Source organism: Oryctolagus cuniculus, chromosome 1 (genome assembly GCF_051225735.1).
Source record: "Oryctolagus cuniculus isolate XC-2025 breed Fujian yellow rabbit chromosome 1, ASM5122573v1, whole genome shotgun sequence".
NCBI classification, from domain to species: domain Eukaryota; kingdom Metazoa; phylum Chordata; class Mammalia; order Lagomorpha; family Leporidae; genus Oryctolagus; species Oryctolagus cuniculus.
In genome coordinates, this window is record NC_142867.1 from 164,811,502 (window position 1) to 164,823,546 (window position 12,045).

Consider the following 12,045-nt stretch of genomic DNA (forward strand, 5'->3'; position numbering starts at 1 on the left):
TACATTAAGTCATTCAAAGTGGGGAAAGCCAGATAGGTAAGTGTGCTGTAGAATATTTGTGGAAAACGGAATTAAAAGATTTATTGATCATGGTGCAAAAGAATTTGACATCCATGTTTCATTTTTCATAATATCTATTGCCCATGAGGTTCAAAAGACCCCTTCTAGTCACGTTGCTGCCTCCCAGGAGTGAGGGGAGAGGGGGAAGTAGAAGCATCACTCAGCGAAGCTCTAAGTGCGGATTCTGGGATGTCCCCTCTATGAAACAAAAGCTACACAATTGCTGAAAACCTCCAAAGCCACCTCCTATTTTTTCTAACCCTTTGATATGGAATCTGCTTACAGTTTTCACTGGGCCCCTTCTTTTAAGGTTTTATGTATTTGAAAGGCAGAGTTACAGTCAGAGAGAGAGAGAGAGACAGAAAGATCTTCCCTCCATTCTTTCACTCCCCAAAGGGCTGCAACAGCCAGAACTGGACCGATCTGAAGCCAGGAGCTTCCTCAGGGTCTCCCTTGTGGATGCAGGGTCCATCTTCTGCGGCTTTCCCAGGCCATGGCAGAGAGCTGGATCGGAAGTGGAGCAGCAGGGACACAAACTGGCGGCCATGTGGGATGCTATTGCTGCAGGCTGGGGCTTAGCCTACTGTGCCACAGCGCCGGCCCCCTGCTCCTTCTTGAAAGCACATCAACTTGACTTAGATTCCATAAGCTGTGTGCTTCTATTGGTCCCAATAACTCATTCTTTCCTAAGTGTGAGGCTGAGCTGCTTATTCTGTAACTTGGATGTCTTCAGTATGTCACTGGCAGTTCGCTTCCTCAGTGGCACATCCAGATTTTTACCCATTTCTTACCCTCCCAGTTTCTCTGCAGATGAGAGAGAGATGAACTCCCAAGTTTTGTCTGTCCTAATTTGCTTTGCTCACTTGTTTTAGGGCCATTCTTTCACATCCTCGTGACATTTTCTGCTATGTAACATCATGCAGTCTCCTTATAATTCGTTCCCATACTGTCTTTGCAACTTCTGAAGAATACCAAAGACTTCAATTAAAGCAGCTAACCTCTGGCCTCTTCCTCCACACTCCCAGAACACAGGGTTTAGACAGCACTAAATCCGTTAACACTGGGGTCTGAGCATTTGGGTGATTTTAGAAACAGGTATGAATCTAAGAGTGAATGTGGCCTTTCTTGTTTCCTTGGCTACACAATTCAAGGAAATGAATAATGCTTTGTGAATCATCCAACTTCGTCAGTGTCATCTCAAGTTCTAGACCCTGACTATCATCACAATCTCTTCACTATTTTAAGCTACACCATAGAGTTCTTCCCGGGTTAAATCCCTAACTTTGTAAATCTTCAGCAAAATGTACACTTGTAACTGAATTGCCGTCACTCAGTATCTGTGTGAGAATATTTTCAGAGGAAATTCAGGTGGGAAGAACAGGCACACGGGTAAAGAAGAGGATCTGACAAAGACAAGCCTAGGGAAGCCTGTGTGGCTACTTTGGCAACACTCTTCCAGCTTGGACAGTGTAATTTGTTGTATTATAACCATAAATGTAGGGGAAAGGCCTGCCCCAGGAAGAATTAGCAGTGGGATGAATACCTTGCCTTAGGCTGTTTTAATGCTAGAGTTATGGATGTTAGCCCTGGCAGCTTCAGTACCTTTCCGCTGGCTGATGTTAGCCAACCCTTTGGCTGGAAGGGCTCAATTGTCATCTGCCTTGAATTCTAAGTACACCTATCTCTTTATACTTGCCTTTAAGTCACCTCCTTTTCCTACTGGGTGCCTTCCTGTGCCTGAGCACACTGCTGGGAGCGGCCCTACTTGATATTGGAGTTTGGTCTTCTGTAGCTATATTAAATAGATGGGTTCAGTTGCCCTTAGAAGAGGGTCTTGATGAGTTTACCTTGCTGTAAGAAAAAATACAAGAGACCGGATAACTTAAATACCAGAAATTTATTTCCCATAGTTCTGGAGGCAGGGAAGTCCAAGATCAAGGTCCCAGCAGATCGGATGTCTGTGGAGGACTCTTCCTAGTACATAGACGGCCTCACATGGTGCAGAACAGAAAGCAAGCAAGCAAGCTCTCATGTTCTTTTCATAAAGGCGCTAATCCTGTTCATGAGGGCTTCCCCCTTCTCAAAACCCCTGCGTCTAATCCCATCACACCGAGAGCTAGGATTTCAACATGTGAACTTGGGGTGGAAACATTTAGTCCATAACAAACAGGATACTATGACCTCGCCAGAGGTTGGGGTGTTTGGCTCTTTTACTGCTGTGGTTGGAACATGGTTTGTCCCCTCTGAAACTCACGTTGAAATATGACTTCCCGTGTGATGGTGCTGAGAGGCAGTGGAATATTTAAGAAGTGATTGGATTCCTGAGAAGCACTAAGGATCAGGTTAGCTACTGTGAGAGCAGATTGTTTTATCTCTTCCATATACCGCTGCTTTCCATTCCACTTTACCACCACGGCATGGCACAGCACAGAGCCCTCACCAGAAGCTCAGTAGATGCTGGCACATGCTCTCGTACATCTCAGCCTTCAGCCTTGAGAGCCAAAATAAACTTTATGAATTATCTGTTCTAGCAAAGGAAAATGGACTATAAAACTTACAAAGTACTTGAGTGACCTGGAAGAAATTCAGAAAGAGAATTCAACTGTTACAAAAAAAAAAAAAAAAAGAAGTTGATTGTCAGGTATCCTGAGTTTGTAAAATAATGGGCCATCTTTGTCTGATGGGGCCACCTTGGTCTTGGCTTGACTTTAGTATCCTTCAAGTCTCTCAAATGAATGGTTTCCTCCTCTGGAACAAAAAGAATGTTTTTTTCTCCCAAATTGTCCTAGATTTTGCCAGTTGGATAACCATCAACTCAGCTTTAGTTTTAGAGGACAACACACTAAAATGTAGTTTTAGCTCTGATGTGAAGGGAGTAGGTCTCTTGTGTGGGTGACTTCAAGTTTAATCCTCTAAATAAACTTTTGTAGTAAAGAAGACATGTGCTGAGTCGGATTTTGTGTGCAACAATGGCCAGTGTATTCCCAATCGATGGCAGTGCGACGGGGATCCTGACTGTGAAGATGGTTCTGATGAAAGCCCAGAGCAGTGCCGTGAGTGTGACTTGCTTTGGACTTCAACTTTCCCAAGTCATCGTTGTGTGTCTCATTTTTCTAAGCACTGTTGTATTTACTACCTGGTGTTGGTTTTCCTTTGCCTGCCTTAAGGTTTAGGCCAATTGACTCCAAGGTCAGTTGAGTTATTAACAGTTGATTAGTCTCCTTTAAAGAATGTTCTCCCTGGTCTAACAAGACTGACATTCTCTTGGGTAGCTTCAATATTGGATATTTAAGACTGAAGCCAGCAGATTTGATTAAGAACTCCTTGACTAGGTGCATAGATTTCAAATGTTGGGTAATAATGACTCTGAGCAGATGGTACTCTGGTCCTGGAAGCTAAGTCAAATTGTGAAGGTTCCCTATGGGACAAATGAAAGCTTTTAGAAGCAAAGATTCCCATTTTATGAGAAAGCTATTACTGAATAGGTAAAGTGTCTAATAATAGGGTGATTTGGTGATTTTAACAAGCATGCAACCTACAGTTACTAAAACAATAGGTATACATATGAATGTTTCTGTCCTTGGGTGAATCTACAGTCAAAAGTCTATGAGGCCATTAAGGATGATGGTTTGGGATCATGTAAGTTAAAGTCATTTGCATGTCAACCTAAAGAAAGTCTTAGAGTTCTTTTTGAGGCAATCTCTAGAGGATTGTTGAAGTGCTTAAAGAGGAGGGGTACCATGAAAAAAGTTTTGACCAGAATGTAATTATAAATGAAAATAAAGCAGGAAAGAAGACAAGGCTGTTACTTTCAATTTTCTAGGTAAGAAGTCAGGGTGTAGTTGTAATGTTAATCAAGTCAGGTGAGTTAAAGACCTGTGAATTAAGAGAGAGTCTATAAAAGATTCAGCCTCAAGTTTTAGTGGAGAATGATCTGGTGAAGTTGAGAATTAGGGCATGTCCCTACTCTGCAAGATGTAAATATTAGGAGATGAGGAGGGAGGCTTACAAAGGAATTCAGGCGGTGGAAGATTTCATAAGTGTTAGATCAGCTGGCCTTTAAAGAATTTGGGATTAGGTGATAATGTCTGCATATGGCCACTTGATATCCAACAGATAAATAATGGTCCAGGAGCAGGCCAGCCAGCAAACTTTACTGTGCCAAGTAAAACAAAAGCCAGAACTGAGCACGCCGTGGAACCTTGAAGGGGTGACATGGTCAAGGCTCTTGGGTGCACTGCCAGGTGGCATAGATTGGCAAGGCTTCTAAAGAGTGGAGCTGCTGAGGGATCTCCCCAGGCCTGGAGTAGGCGAGGCAGATCTCATCAGGGTCCAGGCCACTGAGCTACAGGTGTTACCACCTCCAGGCAGCACAGGGAGTCACCAGTTTTGAGGCTCTTTTGAGACTGTATATCATCAACAGATATGAGAACATGCCGCATAAATGAAATCAGCTGTGGCGCCCGTTCTACTCAGTGCATCCCAGTGTCCTGGAGATGTGATGGTGAAAGTGATTGTGACAGTGGAGAAGATGAAGAAAACTGTGGTAAGAAGATCAGTGTTGAATGGCATTTCCCAAAGACCCTTTTCCCCCCAGAAAGGCGGGCAGGGGAAGCCGACTTCAGCATGAAGACACAGTTGCCTTGACTCAATTTTCAGTACCTTCACTATCTGCTCAATGACCTGTCCTCATAACAGCTCAAAAACTCTGAAAGATGCTCACATAGTGACTGACCATTGCTTGGTGTTTCTTTTAGGCAAATAAAAAGAAGAAGGTAAGTGCATCAAGGTATCTACATGTAGAAGTAGCTCAGTGAAGCAGCACTCGTGTAGGCTTTTGTCTCTGTTAGGACAGTAATTCATGGGCCTTCCTCAGGTTGGCTCAATAAAACTAGAAGGTATTCATAATCCAAACTAGACTGGCACATTGCAATAAATTACTTGAGTATCAAACAAGCTTTTCTTATCCCCCAATGTTGTAAAATTTGCAAAAGTTCAATTGGCACAGAAGCAGGAATTAACATCTTGCTAGGAACTGCTCCCAAGAAAAGCCTACCCAACCTTTGTCTCCTGTCACAGAAAGCTAACTCTGTTTCCTATTCTTTCATGTTTCTCTTCCTGGAAAATCTATAATAAAGTGTTACATGTCAAAGGTGAGGCCCTGGGAAAATCTCTAGGTTGAACAAACATTGCTTTCAATGCTCTTTCAAGCTACCGCCCTTTTTATAGGGCCTCTAAAATCTACAGCTCCCAAGTGTGACGAGCGTGGGCCTCCTGACACAGTAGGATACGAGGGAGCTCAGGAACTTTACAGGTGAAACACCAGTCTTGGACGTAGAAGTCACCTCCTTTGAGGTCAATACCACTGCACCTAGTCTAATGAGTTTTAGTGTTCAGTCCTAGAGTTGAGCTTTATGGATTGGCAAGCCCTGGAGCTGCCAAGTGTTTCCCATGTAAATCTAGTCTTTGCTTCCCAAGAGAGTCCTGGTCTCCATCCTAATTGCCACCATATTGTGACCTTAATATGTTTGGCAGGACTTAAAGTACAAACTGGCTAGTATGAATAGCTTATCGTTATTAGCATACCTGGTTGCTGGATTGTGATGTTAGCCCTAGGAGTGATTTTTGAAAAATGCTAAGTGTTTAAGTGTTTATTTCTGATCTTCGTTTAAAGGACCAAAAAGGAAGAGCCATGTATGGTGGCATGTGGCTTGCTTCTTTTTGTTGATAGTGTCCTAATGCTTGTTTTATTTTTATTTTTATTTTTTATTTTTTGACAGGCAGAGTGGATAGTGAGAGAGAGAGACAGAGAGAAAGGTCTTCCTTTTGCCGTTGGTTCACCCTCCAATGGCCACCACGGCTGGCGCACCACGCTGATCCGAGGGCAGGAGCCAGGTGCTTATCCTGGTCTCCCATGGGGTGCAGGGCCCAAGTACTCGGGTCATCCTCCACTGCCTTCCCGGGCCACAGCAGAGAGCTGGCCTGGAAGAGGGGCAACCGGGACAGAATCCGGCACCCCGACCGGGACTAGAACCCGGTGTGCCGGCGCCACTAGGTGGAGGATTAGCCTAGTGAGCCGTGGCGCTGGCCCTAATGCTTGTTTTATGAGGGATCTTCAAAAGTTCATGGACAGTATATATTATGAAAAGCTTATGCATGAATTTCAAACAATTTACACCATGGTAAACATTTCTTACTTCCATTTCCATGTACTTGTTGAAGTACCTTCATATTATCTCACCTGTTTACCTAATGCATGGTACTCTCAGCTAGTGAGAGAATCTGACCTAACCAGCAGCATGCTGATAATAGGGATAGCACAGTCTCTGCCTTCCACAATGAATTCTCTTGTTATTATTTGTTATGGATCACTGTCCCTTTATGAGTTAATTGTGGTTCTCATCGAGTCTTCAACTATTTTCTTGGTTCAGTATTTCCAGTTTTAACTTATTTACAATGTGCCTGCTTTTTTTTTTTTTTAACACGGTGAGGCTGTTTGCTAACATTCCAAGAACTTGTTCTTCATATCACTCCACTTTAGCTTTTAAGTTAAACTAGGAAGATAAGAGTAATGGTCAAAAATCGGTAGATTGGATTTGGGGCTAAGAGTCTTGCGGGGACCAGTCTTGATGTGTTTTCCATGGGACCTCCTCTCTCTTGCTAGGCAATGTAACGTGCAGCTCTGACGAGTTCACTTGCTCCAGCGGCCGCTGCATCTCCAGGAACTTTGTGTGCAATGGGCAGGACGACTGCAGCGATGGCAGCGATGAGCTTGACTGTGCCCCGCCCACCTGCGGCGCCCACGAGTTCCAGTGCAGCACCTCCTCGTGCATCCCCATCAGCTGGGTGTGCGACGACGACGCGGACTGCTCCGACCAGTCCGATGAATCCCTGGAGCAGTGTGGCCGCCAGCCCGTGATCCACACCAAGTGCCCTGCCAGCGAGATCCAGTGTGGCTCCGGCGAATGCATCCACAAGAAGTGGCGATGCGACGGCGACCCTGACTGCAAGGATGGTAGCGATGAGGTCAACTGTCGTAAGTAGCTCTGTCGTCGGCATGGCTCGTTCGGTTGTCTTCCACGTGTCAACCGGAGAGGGCGTGGCTGGCTTCATCCCGTGGTGTTCCCTCCCATTGTAGCTTCTCGAACCTGCCGACCTGACCAATTCGAATGCGAGGATGGTAGCTGCATCCATGGCAGCAGGCAGTGTAACGGTATCCGCGACTGTGTCGATGGTTCGGATGAAGTCAACTGCAAGAACGGTGAGTCTCTTCTCATCCTTTAGGAAAGGGGCAGCTGCTCCGATCAGATCCACTAAGACAGTTTGCTTCTGTGTTTCTCTTTGTAGTCAACCAGTGCCTGGGCCCTGGCAAGTTCAAGTGCAGAAGTGGGGAATGCATAGATATCAGCAAAGTGTGTAACCAGGAGCAGGACTGCAGGGACTGGAGTGATGAGCCCCTGAAAGAGTGCCGTAAGTGAAGGGCTGCCCGGGCCGTGGAGCTGGGCCCTTGGATGGGATCCAGCGCACCCCATGTTGGGAGCTTGTGGGATGCCTGGTCAAATGTTCAGTGAATTAACCTGCAATCATTAGGTTTAAGAATAAGATTTTATGGCTTAATAACCCAGGGAGTTGCAAACTAGTTCATTACTGACCTTCCTTAAAGTTAACTAGTCAACCTCAGAGAAACTTGAACAAACACTGCTTTACAAACTGCTCATTTGCCAAAAAGATAGGGTGCATGCCTTCCTCAGTCCTGAGATGTGCATCTATAGAACAAATGGTTAAGTCTTAGAAAACGTGGGGGTTTGATCAGGCCAGCTAGGTAAGTTATCACAAACAATATGTATTTGAAATGTGAATAAGACAGATATTGACTGGGAATACCTTGGCACATGACTTCACTGCATTTTTGTTCCAGATGTAAACGAATGCTTGGTCAATAATGGTGGATGTTCCCATATCTGCAAGGACTCGGTTATAGGCTACGAATGTGACTGTGCGGCTGGGTTTGAACTCATAGATAGGAAAACCTGCGGAGGTGAGTGCGAGAAGAGAAGCTGACCCCGCAGGGTGTTGGGAAAGGGCAGTCTCTATCTAGTAAGGTATAGGAACAGCAAGACTAATTGTAATTTCCCTCCTAGATATTGACGAATGCCAAAATCCGGGAATCTGCAGTCAAATTTGTATCAACTTAAAAGGCGGTTACAAGTGTGAATGTAGTCGTGGCTATCAAATGGATCTTGCCACTGGCGTGTGCAAGGCAGTAGGTAAATGGACTTGGGCTGGTGTTGCACTGGTACCTTTATGAGTAAGTGCTTATAAAAGGTACAGCCAGTGACTACAATAATCAAATAGTATTTGAGAGCAGGGCTACTAACCTCCTGGTGCAGTAGTACAGGTTATAAAGCAGACTGTGCCCCAAACACTTGCCTGCCTTGGTCCTTCCTTTTGCATATGAATACGTGGGAGAGTTTCAGGCTTTCTGCTTCCGAAACATGAGTGCAATTTACATAGCTTGCTCATCAGCCACTTTGCTGTGGAATGCGGTGACCTGGGGACAGCCTTCCTGAAGAGTGGGAAGCCCTTGCAAGTCCCAGGGCAGGAACTCCGGGATGGGTAGCGCTGTGTGTCCAGCACTGCCTTTATTTCTGAAGTGCTCCTCCGCTAAGAGGAGGTGACTTAGAAGGACCTTCCCTTCTTGCAGCCAAACGCAGTAAACCTGACTCCTGTCTTGCAGGCAAAGAGCCAAGTCTGATCTTCACTAATAGAAGAGACATCCGCAAGATTGGCTTAGAGAGAAAAGAATACATCCAACTGGTTGAGCAGCTGCGAAACACCGTGGCTCTTGATGCTGATATTGCAGCTCAGAAACTGTTCTGGGCTGACGTCAGCCAGAAGGCCATCTTCAGGTAACTTGCACTTCCGTTCTTGCTGTCTTGGCGTAAGTCTTGGGCACTTGCCCTGTGGGAAGGTTTGGAGCAGTTTCTCTTGGCTGTGGCTCCAAGCTAGCAACTAAGTACCCGGGAATATGAAATCTAATGCAGATTCTTCCATTATAAATTTCTCTCAGTTCCTAATTAGAAACTAACCACTGTTGACGAAGTAAAATCTGGCTACAGCCGTCACGCCCTAACAGATCGTCATTCCTCATATTTTCTCCCATTTCTCTAGAGTTAGTTGAGAACTTTCCACTATTACTACAAATAGAAGTGGGATTGAATGCTATTTCTTAATAGGAACTGTTGAGACTCAGATGTGTTGTTACTGAAACAAATAGTTTCACTTAGAATTTTGTTGTGCCTGAGTATAGAATATTTATCAGCGACTAGATACCTTGTGATATTACTGGCTTAGCATCAGTGAGAAGCATGGTTAAAAAACATGTGTGATGAGCTATGGTATTCTAATAGTCCTTTCTACACAAAGTCATTGACCATTTTGCAAGCAAAATGTCCGTTCTCTTGGCTCTAATGGTGACAAACTCTTAAATGTTTTGTGACCTATTCTGTTTCAGTGCCTCAATTGATGACAAGGTTGGTAGACATGTAAAAATGATCGACAATGTCTATAATCCTGCAGCCATTGCTGTTGATTGGGTGTACAAGACCATCTACTGGACTGATGCGGCTTCTAGGACTATTTCAGTAGCCACCCTAGACGGAGCCAAGAGGAAGTTCCTGTTTAACTCTGACTTGCGAGAGCCTGCCTCCATAGCCGTGGACCCACTGTCTGGGTTTGTATTTCGTGTTTTCTGTCGCTTAGCCCTTAGGATGTTATCTGTATAGGTCAGGGGCTTTCTTCATACATGAATTATTCCTAAACCCTCAAGACTTTTTAGTACCTGCCCCACAGAGACAGTAGTACCACAGCTGAGTGACCCTGGGACGGCCTCATCTATATGACAGGTCCTGCTTGTCTGACTCCCATATGTCTGACTTCTGCTTGACATTAATGAAACAACCTTTCTGGTTTGATGTGTACCAAAAGCTATATCTGGACCCTTATGCCCACCCAGCTTCCATGCAAGTGATATTTTTGTCTGAACACCTGGCTGGGTTAACTCTGCACAATCAAACCTGAATAGCGGCCGGTGCCATGGCTCACTAGGCTAATCCTCTGCCTTGTGGCACCGGCACACCGGGTTCTAGTCCCAGTCGGGGCGCCGGATTCTGTCCTGGTTGCCCCTCTTCCAGGCCAGCTCTCTGCTGTGGCCAGGGAGTGCAGTGGAGGATGGCCCAAGTGCTTGGGCCCTGCACCCCATGAGAGACCAGGATAAGCACCTGGCTCCTGCCTTTGGATCAGCACGGTGCGCCGGCCGCGGCGGCCATTAGAGGGTGAACCAACAATAAAGGAAGACCTTTCTCTCTGTCTCTCTATCTCACTGTCCACTCTGCCTGTCAAAAACAAACAAGAACCTGAATAGCAGCATAAAGAGTAGGGATTTTGAAAACTATTCAACAATTTCACTTAAAAGTACACATTTTCTGAAAGTCCCATTAATACCAACAGACCTTTCTAGAAACATTGCACTGAAGGGTGTCCCTGAATTGCTACTAAGTAACAGGGAAAGGCAGGCAAGGGAGTTGATCAAGGCTACAGTCATCCCAGTTGGCCCCCATGAAGCCTCGGTAGAGTACAGGCAGGCAGCCCTTACTGTAAACCTTAGAGATTAGTCATCTCTCAGGCCTTGTAAAGAATTGGCCTTTAAAAAAGAAAACAACATAATGCCTTATGACTGTGGGCTAAAATTTTTATGTTCAACTGATACTGATGAATACAGTTACTAGTGAGCTTGTAGATTCTTAGTGTTAAATTTTATTTACCCAGAATATAACTTAGATCCTTGAGTGTTACATATTTGTCTCTACAGACATTCAGTCCCTAGAACTTTCTGCTCATTCTTTAGGCTTTTCTTGCAAGCTACACCTTATTCCTTCTAAACCACTAAGGCTTATTATTTCTCATCAAATTCTTTCTAGATTTGTTTACTGGTCAGACTGGGGTGAACCAGCTAAAATAGAAAAAGCAGGAATGAATGGATTTGATAGACGCCCACTGGTGACAGTGGACATCCAATGGCCCAATGGAATTACACTGGGTACGTAAGTGCTTCCTTCTCTGTCGCCACTTCCGCTGTCTTCATTCATCTCCAGGGTTAGTTCTGGACTACCACAGACGATTCTTCTGGTTCCTCCCATGAGGGTAATTCTAAAAGTTCATGGAAAAAACTGTGAGAAGGTAAGTATTTTGGTGCAAAGAAAATTGAAATCCTTGCATGGTTTCTTTCATACTATGCATTTTTCATGAACTTTTGGATATACCCCTGTGTAATGGCAACTATGAGTGAGAGCAAGTGAATAACACAAGTAGAACAGTACAGTTAACAAGTTACATGCTCCATCATTACTGGCCTGTTGCCCATAGGGGCTTTATATATTTCAAATTCAGTCTTAGGAGACTCATACTAAATACCTCAGGCACCTCTAAAACTTTTCTTCTAGTTTATCTGAGGAGAACAACAAAATAACCCACTTCTTCTACTTCCTGTCGGCTCACATGTCTGAAGTCAGTTACCCTGTGAATCTTAGTTACCATTAGTTCCCCCCGAATTGAATGTAAGTTCAGACTGCTTCCCAGGGTTCGTGGGAACCCTCCCCACCCTACCCTGGCTCATTGGGAACTTTTGCTGGAGAAGGAACCATGAACATGAAAATAGAATATTCTCTTGCCTTAGCTATTTTAAATGGAAGCCAGAGCTATAATGGCTTATCATACAGTGTCAATTCTTCTCCTACCTAGACCTCATCAAAAGCCGCCTCTACTGGCTGGATTCCAAGTTGCACATGTTATCGAGTGTGGATTTAAATGGCCAAGACCGCAGGATAGTACTCAAGTCTCTGGAGTTCCTAGCTCATCCTCTGGCACTAACAATTTTCGAGGTAAGATGAGTGTCTCACATCTAACTGTACACCTTTGACTTTGCCA

The 12,045-nt window shown here is 44.7% G+C and overlaps 1 protein-coding gene across 11 annotated transcripts in view; it reads left to right on the forward strand.

The window, feature by feature from the left end:
- Positions 1 to 12,045, forward strand: part of VLDLR (very low density lipoprotein receptor) — a 40,816-nt gene that overhangs the window by 17,948 nt on the left and 10,823 nt on the right. For 4 of the 11 annotated variants that reach the window (XM_008255864.5, XM_070067733.2, XM_089325107.1 and 1 more), the window contains 11 exons: positions 2,991 to 3,113; positions 4,484 to 4,606; positions 6,725 to 7,096; positions 7,199 to 7,321; positions 7,408 to 7,530; positions 7,979 to 8,098; positions 8,202 to 8,327; positions 8,798 to 8,969; positions 9,575 to 9,793; positions 11,040 to 11,158; positions 11,860 to 11,999. In XM_008255864.5, the coding sequence (XP_008254086.1) occupies positions 2,991 to 3,113; positions 4,484 to 4,606; positions 6,725 to 7,096; positions 7,199 to 7,321; positions 7,408 to 7,530; positions 7,979 to 8,098; positions 8,202 to 8,327; positions 8,798 to 8,969; positions 9,575 to 9,793; positions 11,040 to 11,158; positions 11,860 to 11,999 (1,760 nt within the window). The remainder of the gene's footprint in view (positions 1 to 2,990; positions 3,114 to 4,483; positions 4,607 to 6,724; positions 7,097 to 7,198; positions 7,322 to 7,407; positions 7,531 to 7,978; positions 8,099 to 8,201; positions 8,328 to 8,797; positions 8,970 to 9,574; positions 9,794 to 11,039; positions 11,159 to 11,859; positions 12,000 to 12,045) is intronic. The other 7 variants (XM_070067901.2, XM_089325497.1, XM_089325405.1 and 4 more) reach the window with 2 other exon arrangements.